This window comes from Elephas maximus, chromosome 1 (genome assembly GCF_024166365.1).
Source record: "Elephas maximus indicus isolate mEleMax1 chromosome 1, mEleMax1 primary haplotype, whole genome shotgun sequence".
Lineage (NCBI taxonomy): Eukaryota > Metazoa > Chordata > Mammalia > Proboscidea > Elephantidae > Elephas > Elephas maximus.
The window spans coordinates 175,585,372-175,608,027 of record NC_064819.1 but is presented as its reverse complement, the minus strand read 5'-3'; the positions used below and the strand labels follow the sequence as shown (position 1 = coordinate 175,608,027).

At 38.5% G+C, this 22,656-nt stretch overlaps 1 protein-coding gene across 2 annotated transcripts in view; it reads right to left on the bottom strand.

Annotated features, from left to right (window-relative positions):
• FIG4 (FIG4 phosphoinositide 5-phosphatase) overlaps positions 1–22,656 on the bottom strand; it is a 145,777-nt gene that overhangs the window by 112,893 nt on the left and 10,228 nt on the right. For both annotated transcript variants that reach the window (XM_049898672.1, XM_049898680.1), the window contains exons 2-3: positions 10,276–10,374; positions 7,743–7,866 (exon numbers count right to left, since the gene is read on the bottom strand). In XM_049898672.1, the coding sequence (XP_049754629.1) occupies positions 7,743–7,866; positions 10,276–10,374 (223 nt within the window). The remainder of the gene's footprint in view (positions 1–7,742; positions 7,867–10,275; positions 10,375–22,656) is intronic.

Here is a 22,656-nt window from a genome sequence, read left to right as displayed (position 1 = left end):
AGGTTCTACCCAGGGGCAGAGGTAAGAACAGAGAACTCCATAGCTTTCTCTAAGGGGATTGACTTTATTTGTAATCGAGCCTGAAGAAGTTCAAACCTAAGAGTACTGTCAAGAACCAAGAAGATTTTGATGGTAACTATGAAGGAACTGATAGCTCTATCATAGCAACAAGTGAAATAGTAGACCAGTTAGAATTTTAACAGACATAACTGGGGAGACAGCTAAGAACAGCCCTCCTGGAGTTAGAGCAAGCTTCAAAAACCAGCCTCACAGACTACCCTGGCAAAGGGGCCCAAATTTAATTGTATCAGACTGTGGAGCATATGCCACAGAGCACTGTTGAAAACAATAAAGCAGTCAGTGGTAATTAATGGAGGCTAAGGGCAGGTACCAATCCCAGCAATTAGTGGAGGCTGAGAGCAGGTGGGACCAGTCCCTGGAGAAAGACATTATACTTGGTAAAGTCGAAGGTCAATGAAAAAGAAGAAGACCCTCAATGAGATGAACTGACACAGTGGCTGCAATAATGGGCTGAAACATAGCAACAGTTGTGAAGATGGCACAGGACTGGACAGTGTTTCATTCTGCTGTACATAAGGGTCGCTACGAGTTGGAACCAACCTGACAGCACCTAACAACTACAACAACAAGAGCTGGGTTTGCTACCGATAGAGGCAGACTAGCTACAAGCTTAACAAGTAGATTAGGGGAAAAGACCTTCAGACACAGCCTGGCTAAAACCATGGTTATCATCCAGGCGGAAGAGGTGTCAAGGTGACTGAGCGTGCTCAAAGCTGTACCCTCTGAGAAGTAACATTTGAAGCTGCACACTGCAGGAAAAATACACTTTACTGAAATATTCCAGTTGAGTTATTAAGCTAATAAATAAGAAAATGAGAATAATAGGGAGCCCACTCAGCATCCAGAGTTGCTATAATATGATATCTAAAATGTACAGTTATTAACAAAAAAAAAAAAAATGCAAGACATAGAAATAAACAGGAAAGGATGACCTGTACAAAGGAAAAAAAAAAAAAAAAAAAACAGGCAACAAAAACTGCCATTGAAAGGTCCAGATGTCAGAATTAGCAAAGACTTCAAAGCAGGTATTATAAATTCTGCTCTAAGAACTAAAGGAAATTATGCTTAAAGAAGTAAAAAACGGTATGATGACAATGTATTATCAAACAGAGAATATCAATACAGAGATATAATTATAGAAAAAAAGAGTCAATGGCATATTCTGGAGTTGAAAAGTACAATAACAGAAATATAAATTGACTAAAGGGACTTAGAACTGACAGAAGAAAGCATCGGAAAACTTTGAGAAGATAGTTTGATAGAGACTATGAAATCTGAACAAAAAAGAGAAAGACAGAATGTAGAGAAATGAGTAAAGCCTCAGTGTAATATGGGACACCATTAAGCACACCAACATACATGTAAAGGGAGTACAAGAAGAAGAGTGAGAGAGAAAAGAATAGAAAAAAAATTCACAGAAATAATGGTTGAAAACATCCCAAATTTGATGAAAAACATTAATCTACACATCCAAGAAGCTCAACAAACTTCAAGTAGGACAAATGCAAAGAGATCCTTACCCAGACATGACAAAGAATCAAAATATTGAAAGGCAAAAACTACAAGAAAATCTCAAAAACAGCAAGAGAAAAATACCTTGTCACATACAACTGATTTCTCATGAGCAAAAATGGAGACCAGAGGAGGCAGTGGGATGACATATTCAAAGCACTAAAAGAAAGAAAATGTCAACCAAGAATCTTATATCCAACAATAACATTTTTCCAAGCTAACTCTCTCTCTCTCCACTCTCTCAGACACACACACACACACACACACACACACACACTTAAGTGGTGTATCTATAAAGTTTGAGCGGGGATCCTGATGCTATGAATCTTTGCTCTAGAACTGACAAGTATGTATTGTCTGTGTCTTGTTATTTTCAGCTGAAAAATGGAACTACTAATTCAATGAATTAACATAAATGAGCTAAAATATATAAGGTGAAGATGCCTCAGAGATTATATGAGCTGTATTACTGAGAAAAATGCTATTAAAACAATGAAAAATGCTTATATTCTAGAAATCCACAAAGCACAAAGTGTTCTTTTTAAAAACGTTCATTTGAGCCCCTTTTTCTCCTTAGAGACTGGCCATAAATTCCCTGACTAAAGCTGAAGGACACAGGAATGGGAAGGAAAATAAAGCTGATGACTACCTCATTAAAACCAAGTCAGGAAGTGGTTATTCTTCTAGAAGGATATAAATTAAAAAGTAACTCTCTAGGAAGCAGCATTAAAACACTCAAGAAGAGAATTTAATTGAGTTTAAATAATGAATATTTCCAAGGTGACTGAGTTTCCCTTTTATTTTTGCCATATATTTATTTTCTAGGAAAAAAAATTCACTGTAACAATTTCTTCCAACTAGCATTTCAACTGAATTTTAATTTTACATTTTTAGCTCTAGCCTATTTATGTCATTTTACATTTCCCTTCATAATTTGAAAAAAGAAAAATATACTGTACAAAAGAAACTCTTTTACCAGCAAGAATGCCTTCAGTGCATTATAAATGAAACTGTTTCCTTTTCCTACCAACTGGAAATGTCACTCTCTTTTTAAGTAGGTTCCCGTCAAATAGAACCAACAATTAAAAGGCTTCACTTTGTCGCAGACATTTACCAAGAGTCAACTTGCTCATTATTTTAACATATCAAAAGCCAGAACAAGTTGTTTCATCTTCGTTCTATGTACTCTGGCATGTTGCTGGCCCAGACCAATTGACCAAGTACTTCCCAGAAAATGAAATAATGACCATCTCAAAAGATAAGAAGGTTGTGTCATTTGAGAGGGATAACAAGCAAAGTATATAAAAAAAAGTATACATGAGAGAATTAGAGTAGTGTGGTGTTCTGGTGGCTAGAAAAAACTCCATTAGCCCACGGAGAAGGAAAACACAATATTCCATTTGGGGGTTCCTATTTTTTTTTTTATGCTAGCCAGCCATTATCTTGGAAGCCTTCAGTGAGGACAGCACTATGAAAAACCTACCCAAGGTACCTAGGGCCTTTGCACAACAGAGCTCTATGGAATCAAAGTGATATCTCTAACTCAAATCTTATTGCTCCCTAACTGGTCTGAGGCACACAGTTTGCTGTTGTTATTGTTTTCGTTGTTATGTTGGATCTGATTTGTAAGGGTGTTGCTTTAAATAGCAGCTTAATTCACCGCTTAAGTCTGCTACAATGACATTTGTTAGTCTACCTTTCCCCTCCAATGTATTAGCAGCTCACAAAGGTATTCTCTGATGAGTGACATACGTAGAAAAAGGACGTAAGAAGCAGGGACAGTCACAGAATTGATTGTAGCAAGGACTACAGGCCACCAGACACCTACTTCAACCCCAGAACTAGATAAAACAACTTTATGACAGATGCTCTTGATTCCAAGCAGCGGCTTCCCAAACCTCCTGCTGGCCATCAAATAACAATGTGCAGGTCAAGAATTGGCAAGGTAACTATGTGAATGGATCGAGCCATGTTTATACTCAAAAAAACCCTCTAGGTCAGTATTACTCAAAGTATGATCTAGGGACCAATGCTGGTCCATGATCTATTCAGTATTGTCCCATGAAAAGACAAGTAAACAAATTGATAGTACCGGTTTAGATGCTTTAGAGCAATTTGAGATCACCGCAGTATCCAAGTATATGATAAGTAAACTAGCCTCAAACAGGGTACAGACTAATTTGGGAATTATTCAGCTTGCATGGTGAGTCACATGTGGTGCAAGCTGCATACAAGTTATGCACAGTAGGACCATGTATTGGTCTGTGACATCTTGGGGAGAAAATACTGGTCCTTTACCACAGATAATTGAGAAGCACTGCTCTAAATTCTTACACATTATGCACTAAACTAACCATGATAACGGTCCAAAACATTCCCGCAAAAATATTATCCACAAATTAACATGCCAAAAAAAAAAAGCAGAGAAACTATTTTAGGCACAGAATAGAAGACAACCAGTCTAGTTATTTCATACATGTATTAGTTTGCAAACTAGATTATATATTTTTCAAAGGTAAGTGTTTTGTCTTTTAGTATTTCATTATCCCTCATTACTTGTAAAGGGGGTCTGGTGGTGCAACAGTTAACCACTCAGCTGCTAACCAAAAGGTTGGCAGTTTGAACCCACACGGCGGTTCTGTAGGAGAAAGACCTGGCGATCTGCTCTTATAAAGATTAAAAAAAAAAAATACAACCTAGGAAATCCTATAGGGCAGTTCTATTCTGTAACATGGGGCTGCTATGAGTCAAAGTCGACTCGACAGCACCTAACAACAATGACAACAACAACATTATTTCTAAGATAGCACAACAACTCCTCACTTATCGACACAGTTAGGTTCCAAAGGCCAGGTTGTTATGCGAAAATTGGCATTATGCAAAAATTAGGGTGCAAGCCACACCTCCAAGGAAACGTCCTTTTCAACTGATTGGCTGCTCATATAAGATCACAAAATGAAGGATGACTACATCATTACATAATTGCCAAATTAAATCAATATATAACTGCCAAACCACTGAAAATGATGGCCCAGTCAAGTTGACACATAACCTTAACCACCACTGCCGGCGTTACTCTTACCTCACAGCTCGAAGTTAATTACTGCCAGACGCACGTCGTTGATGTACAAAATAGTCATATAGCAGATATTTTACTATTGTCGTAAATGCAAAATGTCAGATAACAAGGCAGTTAATAAGCAAGGAGTGGGTATACTAGGCAAATCATAGACTTTTATTAATTTCCTGTTTACTCTTCAGAAACCCTGGTGGCATAGTGGTTAAGTCCTACAGCTGCTAACCAAGAGGTCGGCAGTTCGAATCTGCCAGGCGCTCCTTGGAAACTCTACGGGGCAGTTCTACTCTGTTCTCTAGGGTCACTATGAGTCGGAATCCAGTTGATGGCAGTGGGTTTGGTTTTTGGGTTTGGTTTACTCTTCACTGATTCTGAACATATTTACATTTCAAAGTAAATGGATGCATTAGAGCACATTTACTCAAAAATAATAAAAGCTTACTACATACAGTATTGTGTCACGTTGCTGGTAGATCAGTCTTACAGTCACTTCACCCATTCAAGGACAGTCACAAACCTAAGAGACCTCTAATTGAAGAAGAAATAACTATAATGCCTAAAAATGTCACTCAAGAAAAACATGGAGACGCAGTCAGCCCTCACCCAGTGTTCATTAACTAATACTTGTATATAAAATAAAGCGCCTGGTTACAAACTTGGTTATAAATTGATTAAAATAAAGCTTCTGGTTGTATATGCTTGGTTATCGACAGATTAAAACTGAGGCAGGAAATATTGCTAGAAGTGAATGTGTTGAGAACAGTGAAGAATGACTGAAGTACCATTAAAACAAAAACTACAGTCTAGGGGCCATTAAATGTAAAAGAAAAGCGCAGGATAAAACTCCAGAATACCTATGGGCAGCTCTTTTTAAGCACAGTTTAATAACTGATCTTCACTTTGTCACACTAAACCATCATGAAAGGTTCAATTTTGAATAGCAAAATCCTAGCTAGTGAGGTATTCAATATTAAATATACCTCGGGAAATTTACCTTAGAAAAGTAAAAATAAAGTATTAACATTTAAAGGGCCAAGCTTAAAATGATTAAACAACTAAATACGATTTAAATGAGAGCCTACTGTGTTTAAGACACATTTTGAGTGGTTTTTTTTTTTTTAATTTAAAATATAAGCAGGACTTAATGTGGAATTTAAAATGTGTGGTGTGTGTGGAATTTGAACACATGAACTTATATGAATACACAGACACGCACATACGTATCCATTAAACATGTAACCTGGAGGGACTTGTCAAGACTGAGCAGAGGGCATCTAAAAGGGGCCAGGGCTAAGGAGAGGAAGAAACCTGTCATACCACACTGCTCTCTACCTTACCACTTAGGCCACTTAAGATACAAAGCAGACCTAAAAGAATTACATATGAAGAGCTACAAGAGCAAACTGAGATGAACAAAATTGAAATATGGCTGAATATAATCACATTTTCAAACAATACAGAGTCACAAAATAGAAAGTGCTAATCAGAAAACCTAAAAAACAAACAAAAAACCCATTGCCATCAAGTTGATTCTGACTCATAGCGACCCTACAGTACAGAGTAGAACTGCCCCATAGGGTTTCTGAGGAGCAGCTGGTGGATTCGAACTGCCAACCTTTTGGTTAGCAGCCAAACACTTAGCCACTGGTGCCACCTGGCTCCATAACATAAACAGCTGGAACTGAATAGCACAGTCAAGTCCATATTAATTTTGTAAACATTTGCAGAAACCAATCAGTCAATATTACATATAGTCCCATAGGTTTAAGAGGCACAGAGATAATTTTGTGTTTAAAAAAAAAAAAAAGACCTCAAAATAAGGCTCTGCCAGCAGAGAAGCTGAGATATACTGCCTTCTGGTTGGCTTCAAAGGCCCTGAGCAATCTGGCTTCACCCAACAAGTCACCTCAACACTCCAGCACCCACGGGTATCTTTACCCATACCAGAATTCCCTCCTCTCTTCCCTACATCTATACAAATCTTGCTCCTCCTTTAGAGTCTAGCTCAAGTCTCATCTTCTCCAGGAAATTTTTCCTGGCCATTCTACCTCTTATGTAATCTCCAACAACATTTAGGTTATACTACACAGTTAGGTTCAATTATAATTTTGACGTTGTTTCATGTGTGTTGGTTTCTGTCCTCTGTCCTAGTCCAATCAGCCTAAACTCACCAGGGACAAATCCACTGTATTCCAGTGAGGAACACCAGAGTAACTGCAGGGTATCTCACTAAAGTAAGAAGAATTATTAGAGGATTTGGGGGAAGGGTGGAGTTTAGGTATAGTTTAAGTGAATAAGTTCAAACCAAAGCACGTCTGTGTATAAAGGGATCAGCATCAAGTCTGAACTACAAAGTGGGCCCAGGGTCCAGTTTCCTCAAAAACAATAAAGTTGGGATAGATGTGGAACATTTCGTCCAGAAACCCCTTCTCTGAAGCTCTGCACCCAAGCGTAAATTATGGCTGCTTCTCTGTGCAAAGTGACTTAGCTCCTCCAGGGAAGACTAAGATGTTTTATCTTACTGACATCATTTCAGACACCAAAGCTTCTGATAGCCTCTGATTTTAAAGAACAAAGTTACTCTGTGAGTAAGAAAAGAGGCAGTCACTCAAATAGGGAGTTAGGACGTTTTTCAGCTGCAGCATATCCTTTGGAGAAATTCCTGTTCACTCTGCAGCTGGCTTTACCTGTGTCTGTTATTTCAGCTGATGAATGGCAGGGCAGATTTTTGCAGTCCAAGCTAATTTTTACTTTTTTTCACTCCTCAGCAAGCTAGACGGCACAGTCTTTAAAGGCTAGAAGCACGTCTATATTTTTTTGTTTCCTATATAAAATTGAGCATGGTGCTAAGCATATAGCAGATGCTTCATAAATGCCCATTTGATATCTGACTGGCAGATAAAGAAGTTTATTTAGACAACTGAACCCACAGATAATGCATCATAATTATATAGCTGTATAGCCTTGTAAACTCTCCTAAAGTGTGTGTGTGTGTGTGTGTGTATACATACATACATAGAGAGAGAGAGAGTGAGTGAAAGAAGTGTAGTTAAGAAGGGGGTATATTTCTTACCCACAACACCAAAGGCTGAAACTGCTCGAAATAACCCTGAGGATCCTTTCTGTCCCATCTTTGTCCTATTTCCTAGATCCAAGCGGCCAAGAAGTTCTCTCACCTCTTGCTGTGTATATACATGCTAGAAACAAGCAAATTTCATCCGTAAGGTTCACGTACTCTTTATTCACCCCTGAAAAGTAAAAGCTGCCTACAAGAATCATTTGCTATTTCATGGAGAAGTATGTAATAGTACATGATTAAACCACAATTTTAAAAAGGTAACAAATCCTTTAAAATTAGCAATGAAAGTTGGTTATTTGGTCACATGTTGGTATACTAAAAAACAGTGTCAAAATCTTATACTCTAGGCCGAGATTCAAGGATATAAGGGGTTCACAGATAAAGTTCAAGCAGTCTGTGAACCCCTTACAACTGTACACAAAATTTTAAGTGTATGTACATATGTGCATCTTCTTGAGAATTCTCAAATAATTTAATAAGAATTCCTTAGATTCTCCAAGAGGTTCCTGATCAACCACTTCCACCCCCAAATAAAGCCAAGAGTCATTGTGTTCTATTAATAACAACTCCAAGGAGTGTGGGAAATCACAATAGACAATTTATCTAAGACTATTGAAAAAAAAAAAATTTTTTTATTGTAATACAAAAAATGGTTTTGCATAAAGCGTGGTGAAACGGGTTCTAGACTGCAAAACCAAAAAAAAAAAATTTTTTTTTTTATTGTAATACAAAAAATGGTTTTGCATAAAGCGTGGTGAAACAGGTTCCAGACTGCAGCTACTAATATATTTGAGAAACCAGGAATCTGCATGGATTCAGAAACACTCATAGACAAGAACTACAATGTAAACAGTAAGTTCTCTCATTTGAAAGAACTAAATACTGTTACATAATTATATGTAATACAAAAATATACATACACATATATACACACACTCTATTTTTGCACAAATAACGCATGCATTAAACATTTTTTTTTGTCAACCACAATTCCCTCGCACGTTATTTTTCTAGGCATGCTACGCACGTTATATGGGGTGCAAATTATTTACGTGAGCACATTATTTGCAGAAAAAATGTTAAATATGTATTTGTTATAACAACATGGTCGTATAAATGAGCCAAAAATGGTCTTTGTGTACTGGTCCCAGCTTGTTCGCTTCACGGCAAGCTGAGGCCCTTCAGCCCCTCAAAAAAAATAAAAGCTCCCTGGTACCAGACTCAAATTCGTACACTGAATCATTTTATAAATAATCCAAATAAGCAGATTTTTAGCCACTTAGAGCCTGCCGGCTTTACATACCCCACAAAACTGCACCCAACATCTGCTATCTGTAGATAAGAAAAATCCTATAGCTATAAGTACCCCCAGCCGCTGCTGTCCTTCCCCCTTGGTGAAGAAGGATCGCACCCAGACAAACATAAGACCCCTCCTTTCTCCTCTTCTCGGGGGGCAGTGGCTCCCTGACCCGCTTGCCTCTAGAAAACCTTGCACTGTGGGGGACCGTCCCCTACAGGCAGCTATCAATATGTTGGCTCCATGAAATAGCTTGCTGTGCAACACAGCTATCCCATGGTCAATATGTTTTTCCTCGACAAGCCCAGAACTCCCTCAAGCACATTCAAATACCTTATTGTATTTTACTTTTGAATAACAGCCTAATTTTTTGTGCCACCTGAATTAAGTCTCTGTATTTCTAGATAATATGACATCTGGATAACAACAACGTGTAGCATAGAGGTACGTGAAATCAAGGAAGACTTCTGCAGTATGGAAGTCTTCCTTCATTTCACGTAGCTTCATATAAAAGCACAGTAATAGATCATCTCTTTGGTAGATGCAATAATAAGAGTTACACTGAATTCTTAAAATTTCAGCTAAGAAAATATTTTCAATATCTAACCCAAAGAGTTTGCTTTCTAAAACAAATCAATGATCAGGGACAAATGTAATTCTGGCATACTTCTTTTTTTTTGTTTAATTTTTGTAAAATATATATAACATAAAATTAGCCATTTTAACCATTTTAAGTGCTCAAGTCAGTGGCATTAATTACATTCACAATGTTGTATAACCAACAGCACTAACTACTTCCAAAACTTATTCATCATCCCAAAGAGAAACTCTATATCCATTAAGCAGTAGCTTCCCATCTTCCCCTCCCCCAGCCCCTGGTAGCCTCTAATCCACTTTCCGCCCATATGAATTTACCTATTCCAGATATTCATATAAATGCAATCTTACAGTAAATTTGTCCTTTTGTACCTGGCTTATTTCACTTAGCACAATGTTTTCAAAGTTCATCCATATTGTATGTAGCATGCTTCTTAACATCAGATCAGAAACTAGCCAGAAACCAGATCAGAGATTAAATTCTAACCAATCAAGAAAAATAACCATAATTTTTAGATGCATTAAAAAAAATAACATACCACTAGAAGCTGTTAGGACATTTCATATCCTTTTAAACAAGTGATAAATTTTTTTTTTTTTCCCTTAAAGTAGTTAGGTTTACAAGACACTTACCCTATCATCAATTATGACCAAATCTTTTGGTTCTGTTCTATCAATTTTCAAGACACGGTATTTCGTTTCTGCATGATTGCTCCCAACTAGAAAGTATCTCTATAAATAAAAAGGATGTCGTTAGTTTCTTAGGCATTTTGTCTTATACATATTTTATAATCATTACTTTTTTAAAATTAAATACATTAATAAAGTCAGTTTACTTTTTAAAAGAAATGTTTCTGTGAAATATAACAGGCAGATAAAAGAAAGGCTGTAAAAAGATTCCAAAAGGTCAGTTTCCAAAGGGAAATATTCTTAATGGTGTCAAGATAAGAATCAGTCTGATTTCTGAAATGTGCCCAGTAACCAGGTCAGATGAATTTAATTATAGTGTATAATTACAGATTAACGTAACTGATTGGAGACTGACGTTTCAACTTTGCCAGGAAGATGCAGCTCTGGTAAGAACTAGAAAGCTCAACATGTAATTAGGAATGCTTAGACAATTATACCTATTAAAATGCTGATACTTGTGGCGTCTGGGGTCTTAAATGCTAACAAGCAGCCATCTAAGATGCAGCAATTGGTCTCAACCCACCTGGAGCAAAGGAAAATGAAGAACACCAAGCCCACATGACAACTAAGAGCCCAAGAGACAGAAAGGGCCACATGAACCAGAGACCTACATCATCCTGAGACCAGAAGAACTAGTTGGTGCCCGGCCACAATCGATGACTGCCCTGACAGGGAGCTCAGCAGAGGACCCCTGAGGGAGCAGGAGATCAGTGGGATGCAGACCCCAAATTCTCATAACAAGACCAAACTTAATGGTCTGACTGAGACTGGAGGAATCCCGGCGGCCATGCTCCCCAGACCTTCAGTTGACACAGGACAGGAACCATCCCCGAAGACAACTCATCAGAAATGAAAGGGACTGGTCAGCGGGTGGGAGAGAGATGCTGATGAAGAGTGAGCTAATTATATCAGGTGGACACTTGAGATTGTGTTGGCAACTCTTGCCTGGAGGGGGGATGGGAGGATAGAGAGAGAGGGAAGCCGGCAAAATGGTCAAGAAAGGAGAGACTGAAAGGGCTGACTCAAGACGGGGAGAGTAAGTGGGAGTAGGGAGTGAGATGTATGTAAACTTATATGTGACAGACTGATTGGATTTGTAAACGTTCACTTGAAGCTTAATAAAAGTTATTATAAAAAAAAAAAATAAATAACAGAAACATAAAAAAAAAAAAAAAAAATGCTGATACTTTATCAAATAAATCTTTACAAATTTTCTAAAGACTGAAAATGACTTTAACACAGCAAACCTAAAAACCCACCCAAAAGTCCTATAAAATAATAAAATGGGTGTACTTTTGTACTTTTCAAAACTGCTTTTCATAAGTAAGCTAAAGAAATAATTTTCTTTCTTTTGTAAAACCCTTCCTTGGAGCATTTTACCTGAATGCAATGCATTTGTCTTTTTAAAGGAGTACTGAGAATGAAACGGATAATAAAAATGCAGAAAAATAATAACTTTGTATTTAAGTGAAAATGTTCTTTAGAAAAACTAAACATGAATTATTCTTAAATTACATTTCAGAAATAAGTAAAACTACTATTGGTGATATTTTGCCTCAAAACTGTCGTTTAAAAAAAATGACACTTTTTCATCATTGCAAAAACAGAAAAGGCACTGCTATAATCAAATGGTATTTTACCATCCCACTGGCTAGATAAGCTATAAACACACAAAGAATTAAATATCAAAATAAGATTCTCTAGGTTGATGGCCAAACTGAAGCATGCAGACCATCACAGGAAATCAGAGTAGGAAAGATTACTGTGAGTTACTATACATGCATAAAACGTCAGAGGACTCAGGACTTGAACTGAGACTTACAGGATGGGTAAGGTTGAAAAACTAAGATTTTACTGCATATCAGAAGATGAGCACTTGGTTATATTGTTTTAACTCTAAATCTGGAGTAACGGATGTTCTTTTTATTATTATTAACTATATATCTGTTTCCCCACGTGTCTGTCAGTTTGTCATACTGCAGTGGCTTGCATGTTACTGTCATGCTAAAGAAAATTAGAATAAGTCCATGAGAGCTAAAATACGATCTTGAGTATATCCCACCTGAATTTAGAGACCATCTCAGGAACAGATATGACACAGTGAACACTAATGATCAAAGACCAGAGGAGCTGTGGAATGACATCAAGGACATCACACATGAAGAAAGCAAGAGGTCATTAAAAAGACATGAAAGAAAGACCAAAATAGATGTCAGAAGAGACTCTGAAACTTGCTCTTGAACAAAGAATACCTAAAGTGAAAGGAAGAAACGATGAAGTAAAAGAGCTGAACAGACTCTTTCAAAGGGCAGCTCGAGAAGACAAAGTATTATAATGAAATTGGCAAAGACCTGGAGTTATAAAAACAAAAGGAAAGAACATGCTTGGCACTTCTTAAGCTGAAAGAACTGAAGAAAAAATTTAATACTCAAGTTGCAATATTGAAGGATTCTGTGGGGAAGATATTAAAGAACGCAGGAGGCATCAAAAGAAGATGGAAGGAATACACAGTCATTGTACCAAAAAGAACTGGATGATGTTCAACCATTTTAGAAGGTAGCATATGATCAAGAATCAATGGTACCGAAGGAAGAAGTCCAAGCTGCACTGAAGGCACTGGTGAAAAGCAAGGTTCCAGGAATTAACAAAATACCAATTGAGATGTTTCAGCCAATGGATGCAGTGCCAGAAGTCGTCACTCATCTATGCCAAGAAACTTAGAAGACAGCTACCTGGCCAACGGATTGGAAGACATACATATTTGTGCCTATTCCAAAGAATGAAGAAATTATCGAACCGTATCATTAATATTACACACAAGTAAAATTTTGCCGAAGATCATTCGAAAGTGGTTACAAGAGTACATCAACAGAGAACTCTCAGAAATTCAAGCCGGATTCCAAAGAGGACATGGAATGAGGGATACCACTGCCAGTATCAGATAGATCTTGGCTGGAAGCAGAAATACCAGAAAATGATTACTAGTGTTTTATTGACTATGGAAAGGCATTCAACTGTGTGGATTATAACAAATTATGCATAAGGTTGCAAAGAATGGGAATTCCAGAACACTTAACTGTGCTCATGAGTAACCTGTACAGAGAATAAGATGCAGTCATTCGACCAGAACAAGGGAATACTGTGTGGTTCAAAATCAGGAAAGGTGTGCATCACATTTGTATGCTTTCACCATACTTATTCAATCTGTATGCTGAGCAAATAATCAGAGAACCTGGATGACTGTGAGAATGGCTCAGAACCAGGTGTTTCGTTCTGTTGTACACGGGGCCACTATGAGTTCGAACAGACTTGATGGCACCTAACAACAACAACAACATATACCTGTTTATAAAAGTCTGTACTAGGTTTTATAGAGCAAAACTGAATATTAAAAGGAAGGTTAACCAAAAAACTCAATCTCTCATTTCCTAGGAGAGGTAGAGTCTGGATAACCCTCCCAGCAATAATTATAGTAAATTATAGTAAAAATTATTAAACTATGTTGGGACATCCAGTGACCAGGACTTGATGCACTTGGAGAGCAGTGTGAAGGGGCAAGGGCAGGGTGGTGTCAAAGAATTTTGGCTGGGCCTCAGCTAACTTCTGCCCGTAAAACCCTATCTATCACTGAGAGGACAGGGGTAACTAAACCTAATAAAATTAACTTAAGGAGAATGGTTTGCAAACTATAACATGTTTGTTAGCAGAAAAGGCAGCCACTCTCTCGAAGACAGGAGGAAAAACTGTTCCCAGGACAGGAAACAGCAAGTGCAAAAAGTTTGTTGTGCTTGACATGTTCATTAAAGGAACAAGATTAAAACGCTCCTAAAGTGAGTCCTAATACATGGCATAAACAGTATACAAAACAATACTAACAATGCACAAACAACAGAAGAGAAACTAGATAACTGGGAGCTCCTAAAAATCAAACACTTATGCTCATCCAAAGACTTCACCAAAGGAGTAAAAAGACAACCTATGGACTGGGAAAAGATTTTTGACTATGTAAAACCTGATCAGCATCTAATCTCTAAAATCTACAAGATACTGCAAAACCTCAACAACAAAAAGGCAAATAACCCAATTAAAAAATGGGCAAAGGACATGAACAGGCACTTCCCCAAAGAAGATATTCAGGTGACTAAAAGATGCACGAGGAAATGCTCATGACCGTTAGCCATTAGGGAAATGCAAATCAAAACTACAATGAGTTACCATTTCACCCCAACAAGGCTGGCATTAATCCAAAAAAATACAAAATAATAAATGTTGGAGTGGCTGTGGAGAGACTGGAACACTTATGTACTGCTGTTGGGAATGTAAAATGGTACAACCCCTTTGGAAATCAATTTGGCACTTTCCTAAAAAGCTAGAAATAGAACTACCATATGATCCAGCAATCCCACTCCTTGGAATATATCCTAGAGAAATAAGAGCCCTCAAACAAATAGATACATGCACACCTATGTTCATCACAGTACTCTTTCCAACCAAAGTGTCCATCAACAGATGAATGGATAAACAAATTATGGTATATTAACACAATGGAATACTACACAACAATAAAGAACTACAATGAATCCATGAAACATCTCATAACATGGAGGAATCTGGAAGGCATTATGCCGAGTGAAATTAGTCAGCTGCAAAAGGACAAATATTGTATATGAGACCACTATTATAAGAACTCAAGAAAAGGTTTAAACACAGAAGAAAATATCCTTTGATAGTTACAAGGGTGGGGAGGGAGAGAAGAAGAGAGGTATTCACTAATTAGATAAAGTAGACAAGAATTATTTTAGGTGAAGAAAAGGACAATACACAATACAGGAGAAGTCAGCACAACTGGACTAATCCAAAAGCTAAGAAGTTTCCTGAATACAACCAAACACTTGGAGGGACAGAGTAGCAGGGATGGGAGTCTGGCGACCATGGTTTCAGGGGACATCTAAGTCAATTGGCGTAACAAAGAGAATTGAGAAAATGTTCTGCATCCCACTTCAGAGAGTGGCATCTGGGTCTTAAAAGCTAGCAAGTGGCCATCTAAGATGTATCAATTGGTCTCAACCCACCTGGAGCAAAGGAGAACGAAGAACACCAAAGACGCAAGGAAACTATGAGCCCAAGAGACAAAAAGGGCCACATAAACCAGAGACTCCCTCAGCCTGAGAACAGAAGAACTAGATGGTGACCGGCTACCACCAATGACTACTCTGACAGGGAACACAACAGAGAACCCCTGATGGAGCAGGACAGCAGTGGGATGCAGACCTCAAATTCTTGTAAAAAGACCAGACTTAATGGTCTGACACTGGAGGAACCCCAGAGGTCATGGCCCCCAGACTCTCTGCTAGCCCAAAACAAACCATTCTTGAAGCCAACTCTTCAGACAAAGGTTTGACTGGACTATAAGACATAAAATGATGCTGGTGAGGAGTGTGCTTCTTAGCTCAAGTAGACACATGAGGCTGTGTGGCCAGCTCCTGTCTGGAGGCCAGATGAGAAGTCAGAGAGTGACAGGGGCTGGTTGAATAGACACGGGAAACACAGAGTGGAGAAAAGGAGTGTGCTGTCACCTTGTAGGGAGAGCAACGAGGGTCACATAACAATGTGTGTATGAGTTTTTCTATGAGAAACTGACTTGAATTGTAAACTTTCACTTAAAGTACAAAAAAAAAAAAAAAAAATGCTTCCAAAGTACCAAATGCAGGGTCTAATACAAAGAAGAAACTTCGTGAGTGTTAGTTCCTCTCTCCTCTTCTTTTAAAGAGGAAAAAGACAAAACAGAGAGGAAAAAAGAAAGTACCCCAAAGAAAGAAAAGCACTTACAGACCAGAATGGGAGAATGCACAAATATATTAGTAATCAGTCTTTGTTCTTGGGAGAAAAGAGCATGCAAATTAACAATCATGAATAACATGCTCTAATAGAAGTACAAGCCAGATGCAATGGGAACACAGCAAGGGCACCTAACTCATTCTGGGAGGATCAGCAAGCTACCCAGAGAAGCTGATGTTATCTTGATGCCAAGTTTGGCCTTGAAGGAGAGCTAAGCAGGACTTCCTGTAGTATGTCAAGTTAGGACAAGTGACACCCCCCCCCCAAGAAAATTCTTGCTCTGGGTCCTCAGAGTATTTTTATTTATATCTAAATTTAGCACTTATTTCTGAAGGCCTTGTCTCAATTTGTTTGGGGCATGTCTGCCTCCTCCACCTAATTATAAGCACCTTATGAGACTGGAGCTAACTTCTTAAGTTCTGTGGTTTTTAATTCCTCAAGTCTAGTACCATGATCTGGTTCCCCAGGCATTAGGTAAACGTTAGCTGAGAGAGCAGCCATCTACCACAGAGTAATTACTTTAATTTGTTGGATAGTTTCCGACAACATTTACAGTACCCCATCTTTTGGGTAAGCAGATATAAAGAAAGACGGCCCTTTTAATTCAACCACTTAGTAAAAGGATACATCACAGTTTTATAGGAAGTTAAAAAAAAAAAAAAAGGAAAAAAAATCCCTGAATGAAATTGCTAGAATTTTAAGAAATCTAAACATTATTTGTAATAGGATTATAACTTGGCTGGTTTATCACAAAGGAAAAAAAACAGAGAGAAAGAGATATTATAAATGCATGGTGCACTGGCCTTGGGAACACACACACAGGGAGGCAGATTGAAACTCCCAGACTCAGGCCCCTCCAAAGACTCCATGAATTAGAGGAGCCAAAAGTTAAAATTCACCACATTTACAGGCAGATCTGAGTGGAGGGAAAGAAATCGGAATCGGTTAACTATTTACATTCTCTCTCATCCATAATGTTCTAAGAATCTAAAATAGTTTTGTTCAGAGAATAGCGACCTCATGCGGAGCCAGTTACATGGGAAAGAAAACCAGTTTTCAGTTGGCCTGCAGTGGACAGGAGAATTACTCTCCTGCACTGCCCCCTTGTGGGCAGCTAACCATCTAATTTCATACTCAAAAAATTTCATACTAGTTTGTAAAAAAGGGAACTTTTACAGGAAGGCCTTGTTTCGCCTCAGTTTTATTTCCTCCCTGTTAAATACATCAACTTGACAACTACGTATACCTTTAGACTTTGTTGCATTAAATATTATGCTTCAAAAGGGATCTCAGCATTTTTAAGAGTTAAAAGCTGCCCTGCAATGTCTAGTTTCTTAAAGTTCTTCTTCACAGGTAATTTTTTATTTCGAAAAACTTCACACCTACAGTTAAAACGACAAAATAGTATAACGAGCCTCCATATAGCCTTCATCTAGATTCACCAACTATTAACATTTTGTTGCATTTGCTTTGTCCTCCCCTCCCTCTTGAGATAAGCTTTTTCCCCCAGAATCATTTGAAAGTGGGTTGCAGGTATCATGACATATCACCCCTAGAAGCTTCAACAACTATTTCCTAAAAACAAGAACATCCACATGCATAATCATAATACCAATCATACATTATCTATATACAACCATATTAAAATTTTCCTAAATGTTCCCATAATATTCCTTATATCTAACTTTTTAAAAAGTAGAATCCAATCAAGGATCGTGTATTGCGCTTGGTTACCCAGTAACCCAGTGCAATCGAGCCATGTCTTTTTTAATTTCCTTTAATCTAGAATTGTCCCCTTGCTTTTGTCTCTCATGATCTCAACATTTTTAGAGTCAACTTTTTTTACACCACATTTTCCTGGTTTTGTATTGATGTCATTCACTCAACCATCTAGTAATGAATGTCTCATTTGCCAGGCACTGGACTAGACAGACACCTGAGAGAAAAGATAAACTGAAGGTTGCTGACGGATTAGATTGGGAAAAGGAGCAATCAAGGTTGACCCCTAGGTTTTTGGTTTCAGTGACGTAGCTAGACGGTGGTGCCGCACACTGGTGTTAGGATGACTGGAGAAGAAACAGATGTGACAGAAAACTAGAGCTCTATTTACAACATGCTGAGTTTGAGATATCCAAAGAAATCAAGTAGGAACTGAATACATGAGTCCAGATCTCCAGGGTGAGAACTCAGTGGGTGTCATCAGCTCATATATGGTACTTATAACCATGGGACTGGGTTAAACCTACTAGTAAGAGTGTACATACAGAAGAGAGCCAAAAAAACTAGCCTGAGGCACTCCATCGTTTAGAGGCTGGATAAAGAGAAGAAATCAGCTGAGAAGACTGAGAGGAATGGCCAGTGAGTGGGAAAGAACCCAGGACAGTATAGAATTGCCAAAGCAAAGAGATCATTTCACATCCATATCAAATGCTGCTAATAGGTCAAGAAAGGTGAGAGCAGAGAAGTGCCCAGTGGATCTGATGACAAGGAGCACGTGAGTGGCCTTTCTGTGGCCAGTTTCAGTGATAGGGTGGTGGCAAAATCCATAACAGAATTGGCTGAAGAGCAAATGGGTAGTCTTCTGGTTAAATACTGAAGACTGACACCTCTGTTCCTTCCAAATGCCTCACTAAAACCATAGTAAAGTTTCTTTTTTATTTGCTTGTTTTTTAGGCACAAAATCCTAAGGGCAAAAGGAGGAATGAAGGAGATAGCAGCAAAAAATATTATTTGAAACTGATGAGCAGGCCCAAGAAGGTTGAATCCTAAGATGGCAGTGGGGAAAGTCAAGAAGCAATCCAATTCATACTATGTTGTTGTTAGTTACTGTGGGTCGATTCCCACTCATGGAGACCCTAGATGTGCAGATTCACACTATAGAACCTCCAAAAGGTGTTGAAATCTACAACACCTGACACCTTTGGAGGCTGTTGTTGTTGTTGTTGTTGTTAGGTGCCGCTGAGGCGGTTCCAAATCATAGCAACCCTATGTACAACAGAACAAAACACTGCCCGGTACTGTGCCCATCCTCAACAAATTGTTGCTATGTTTAAGCTCACCGTTGCAGCCACTGTGTCAATCCATCTTGTAGAGGATCTTTCTCTTTTTCACTGACCCTCTACCTTACCAAGCGTGATGTCCTTCTCTAGGGGCTGGTCCCTCCTGATAACATGTCCAAAGTACATGAGACAAAGTCTCTCCATCCTCACTTCTAAGGAGCACTCTGGCTGTATTTCTTCCAAGACAGATTAGTTCGTTTTTCTGGCAGTCCCTGGTTGTCTTAGTCATCTAGTGCTGCTATAACAGAAATACCACATGTAGCTGGCTTTAACAAAAAGAAATTTATTCTCTCACAGTTCGGGAACCTGGAAGCCCAAATTCAGGGTGCCAGCTCTAAGGGAAAGCTTTCTTCCTCTGTCGGTTCTGGGGGAAGGTCCTTGTCATCAATCTTCCCCTAGTCTAGGAGCATCTCAGTGCAGGAATCCCAGATCCAAAGGACGCGCTCTGCTCTTGGTGCTGCTTTCTTGGTGGTATGAAGTCCTGCTCCTCTCTGCACAAGTCTCTCTTTTATATCTCAAAAGAGATTGATTTAAGACACAACCTAATCTTGTATATTGAGTCCCTGCTTCATTAACATAACTCTAATCCTGGCTCATTAACATTATAGAGGTGGGATTTACAGCACATAAGAAAATCACATCAGATGACAAAATGATGGATAATCACACAATATTGGGAATCATGGTCTAGCCAAGTTGACACACATTCTGGGGGGACACAATTCAATCTATGACACTGATACATTCAATATTCTTCACCAACACCGTAATTCAAAGCATCAATTCTTCAGTCTTCCTTATTCATTGTCCAACTTCCCCATTTTTTTGGAGGTAGGAGTATAAAATTTCAGAAAAAAAGGAGATGGCATCCAAGGTACAACAATTGGTCTCTATTCACCTGGAGCAATGCAGGATGGAGAGTCAGGAATAGGAGGAGGATATGGAATGTGTAGCTAAGTGCCTCCATGAAAAAGTGCCACCTTTGCCATGAGGCCAGAAGAACTGGATGGTGCCCAGATACCATTATTGAACATTTCGGTCAAGGATTCTATAGCTGAATCCTGATCAAAAGGGCAGAAACGTAAAACAGAATTTCAAATTTTCATGGAATCCAGACCTTCTGGAGTCATGGAGGCTAGATGAACCCCTGAAACTATTGTCCCAGGATAATCTTTAAACTTTAAACCAAAAATATCCCCTGAAGTCTTAAAACCAAATAATAGTTTAGCTTAAGTAGTAAAAAAAGGTCTGCCTTGAGGATTATGCTCTTTTAAGAACTATCTATATGGGATCAAATTGACAAAAGCAACCCTAAAGATTAGATAGGAACCTCAGGGGCAGTGAGTTTATATTAATGGAGGAGGAACAACTCAGAAAAGGGCGTGAAAACGGTTGCACAATCTGAAGAATGCAATCAATGTCAATGAATTGTACATGTAGAAAATGTTGAATTGGTGTATGTTTTGCTGTGCATATTCTCAACAAAAACAAAATAAAATAACATGGTACAAACAGGTACAAAACAGGTTTCAAACCACAGATCAAGAAAGAATAACACTAGAAAGTTTCAGCAGTAGCACCGGAAGGTGGAAGGCAGGAACATAATGCCTTCAACACTGCTGGAGAAAATGTGTGCGTGTGTATTTATGGATATGTTGGACGAGGTGGGATTGTATAGACATGTTGGGGGAAGTGGGATTGTATAAATATGTTGTGGGAAGTGGGATTGTAGAGACATGTTGGGGGAAGTGGGATTGTATAAACATGTTGGTGGAAGTGGGATTGTATAAACATGTTGGGGGAGGTGGGATTGTATAATTATGGAGGAGGTGGGAATGTATAGATATGTTGGGGGAGGTGCGATTGCTGGGGATTTGGGTAGAGAATTAGGATACCAAAAAGAACTCTGTTAAAATGCCCATCCAGAAAGAAGGATGATCTGAGTTGGTTCTATTCTGAAAGTTCAGCATCATACACAGTTCAAGAAAAAGCTTAAAATTTCAAAAATGTAACTTTAACAGCAGCAATTTAGTCTAAAGATGAATGTGTTTCTAAGAGACATAACATGAAGTTCAAATTAAATACAAAAGGTAATCCGTTTAACAGGAAATTCAGTACCTGTTAACATTATCTCTTTTTATAATGACAGGCTAATTAATCACTCACTTTTCATCTGAGGGAGGAAATCAACCTTCTTGAAAGGGGAGAAATTTTAAGATGTATGACAGCTTCCCTGAATATTAAACTTGATTTGAACTTTCCGATTAAAGCTGTTATTTTTAAAGATTCCATAAAGTTCTCACAACCTAATAGAAGTGCCAGGTCTGTCACCTCACTTCTTCCTTAATCTCAACAATCTGCAATGCAGCTCAGAAGGGGGAAGCGGGCCTCTCACAGTCAAAAGGAATGTCTACAAATCACCTTTAGAGCTTCAGGGCTTCACTGAAGAGGAAGCTTCAAATCCCCTTTAGAACAAGTGTGAAACTTGGTCACCTCCAAACCACATCTTCCAAATCAACTATAAATCAGCTATGCTCTCTCCCCCACCTTACATGCTTTGGTTTCCTTCTCCAATCCCTTTGGCAACCATAATCTAAATTGTTCTTTCCTGGATGCCCTTTATCACCACTCTTATTCAACATTGCGCTGGAGGTCTTAGCCAGAACAATTAGGCTAGAAAAAATAAAAAAGGGCATCCAAATTGGTAAGGGTCATGGATTGAATTGTGTCTCCTCAAAAACATGTGTCAACTTGGTTAGGCCATGATTCCCAGTATTCTGTGGTTGCCCTCCATTTTGTGATTGTAACTTTATGCTAAAGAGGATTAGGGTGGGATTGTAACATCACCCTTACTCAGATCACCTCCCTGATCGAATGTAAAGGGAGCTTCCCTGTGGTGGGGCCTGCACCACCTTTTATCTCTCAAGAGATGAAAGGAAAGGGAAGCAACCAGAGAGTTGGGGACCTCATACCACCAAGGAAGCAGCACCAGGAACAGAGCACATCCTTTGGACCTGGGGTCCCTGCGCCTGAGAAGCTCCTCGACTAAGGGAAGATTGAGGACAAGGACCTTCCTCCAAAGCTGAGACAGAGAGAGAAATCCTTCCCCTGAAGCTGATGCCCTGAATTTGGACCTCTAGCCTAGTTTACTGAGAGGAAATAAATTTCTGTTTGTTAAAGTCATCCACTTGTGGTATTTCCGTTATAGCAGCACTAGATAACTAAGACAGTAAGAAAGAAATAGAAGTATCTCTATTTGCAGATGATATGATCTTATACACAGAAAACCTTAAAGAATCCATAAGAAAACTACTGGAACTAATGGGAGTTCAGCAAAATATCAGAACACAAGACAAACATACAAAATCAGCTGGATTCTCCTACACTAACAAAGAGAACATCGAAGATGAAATCACCAAATAAATAC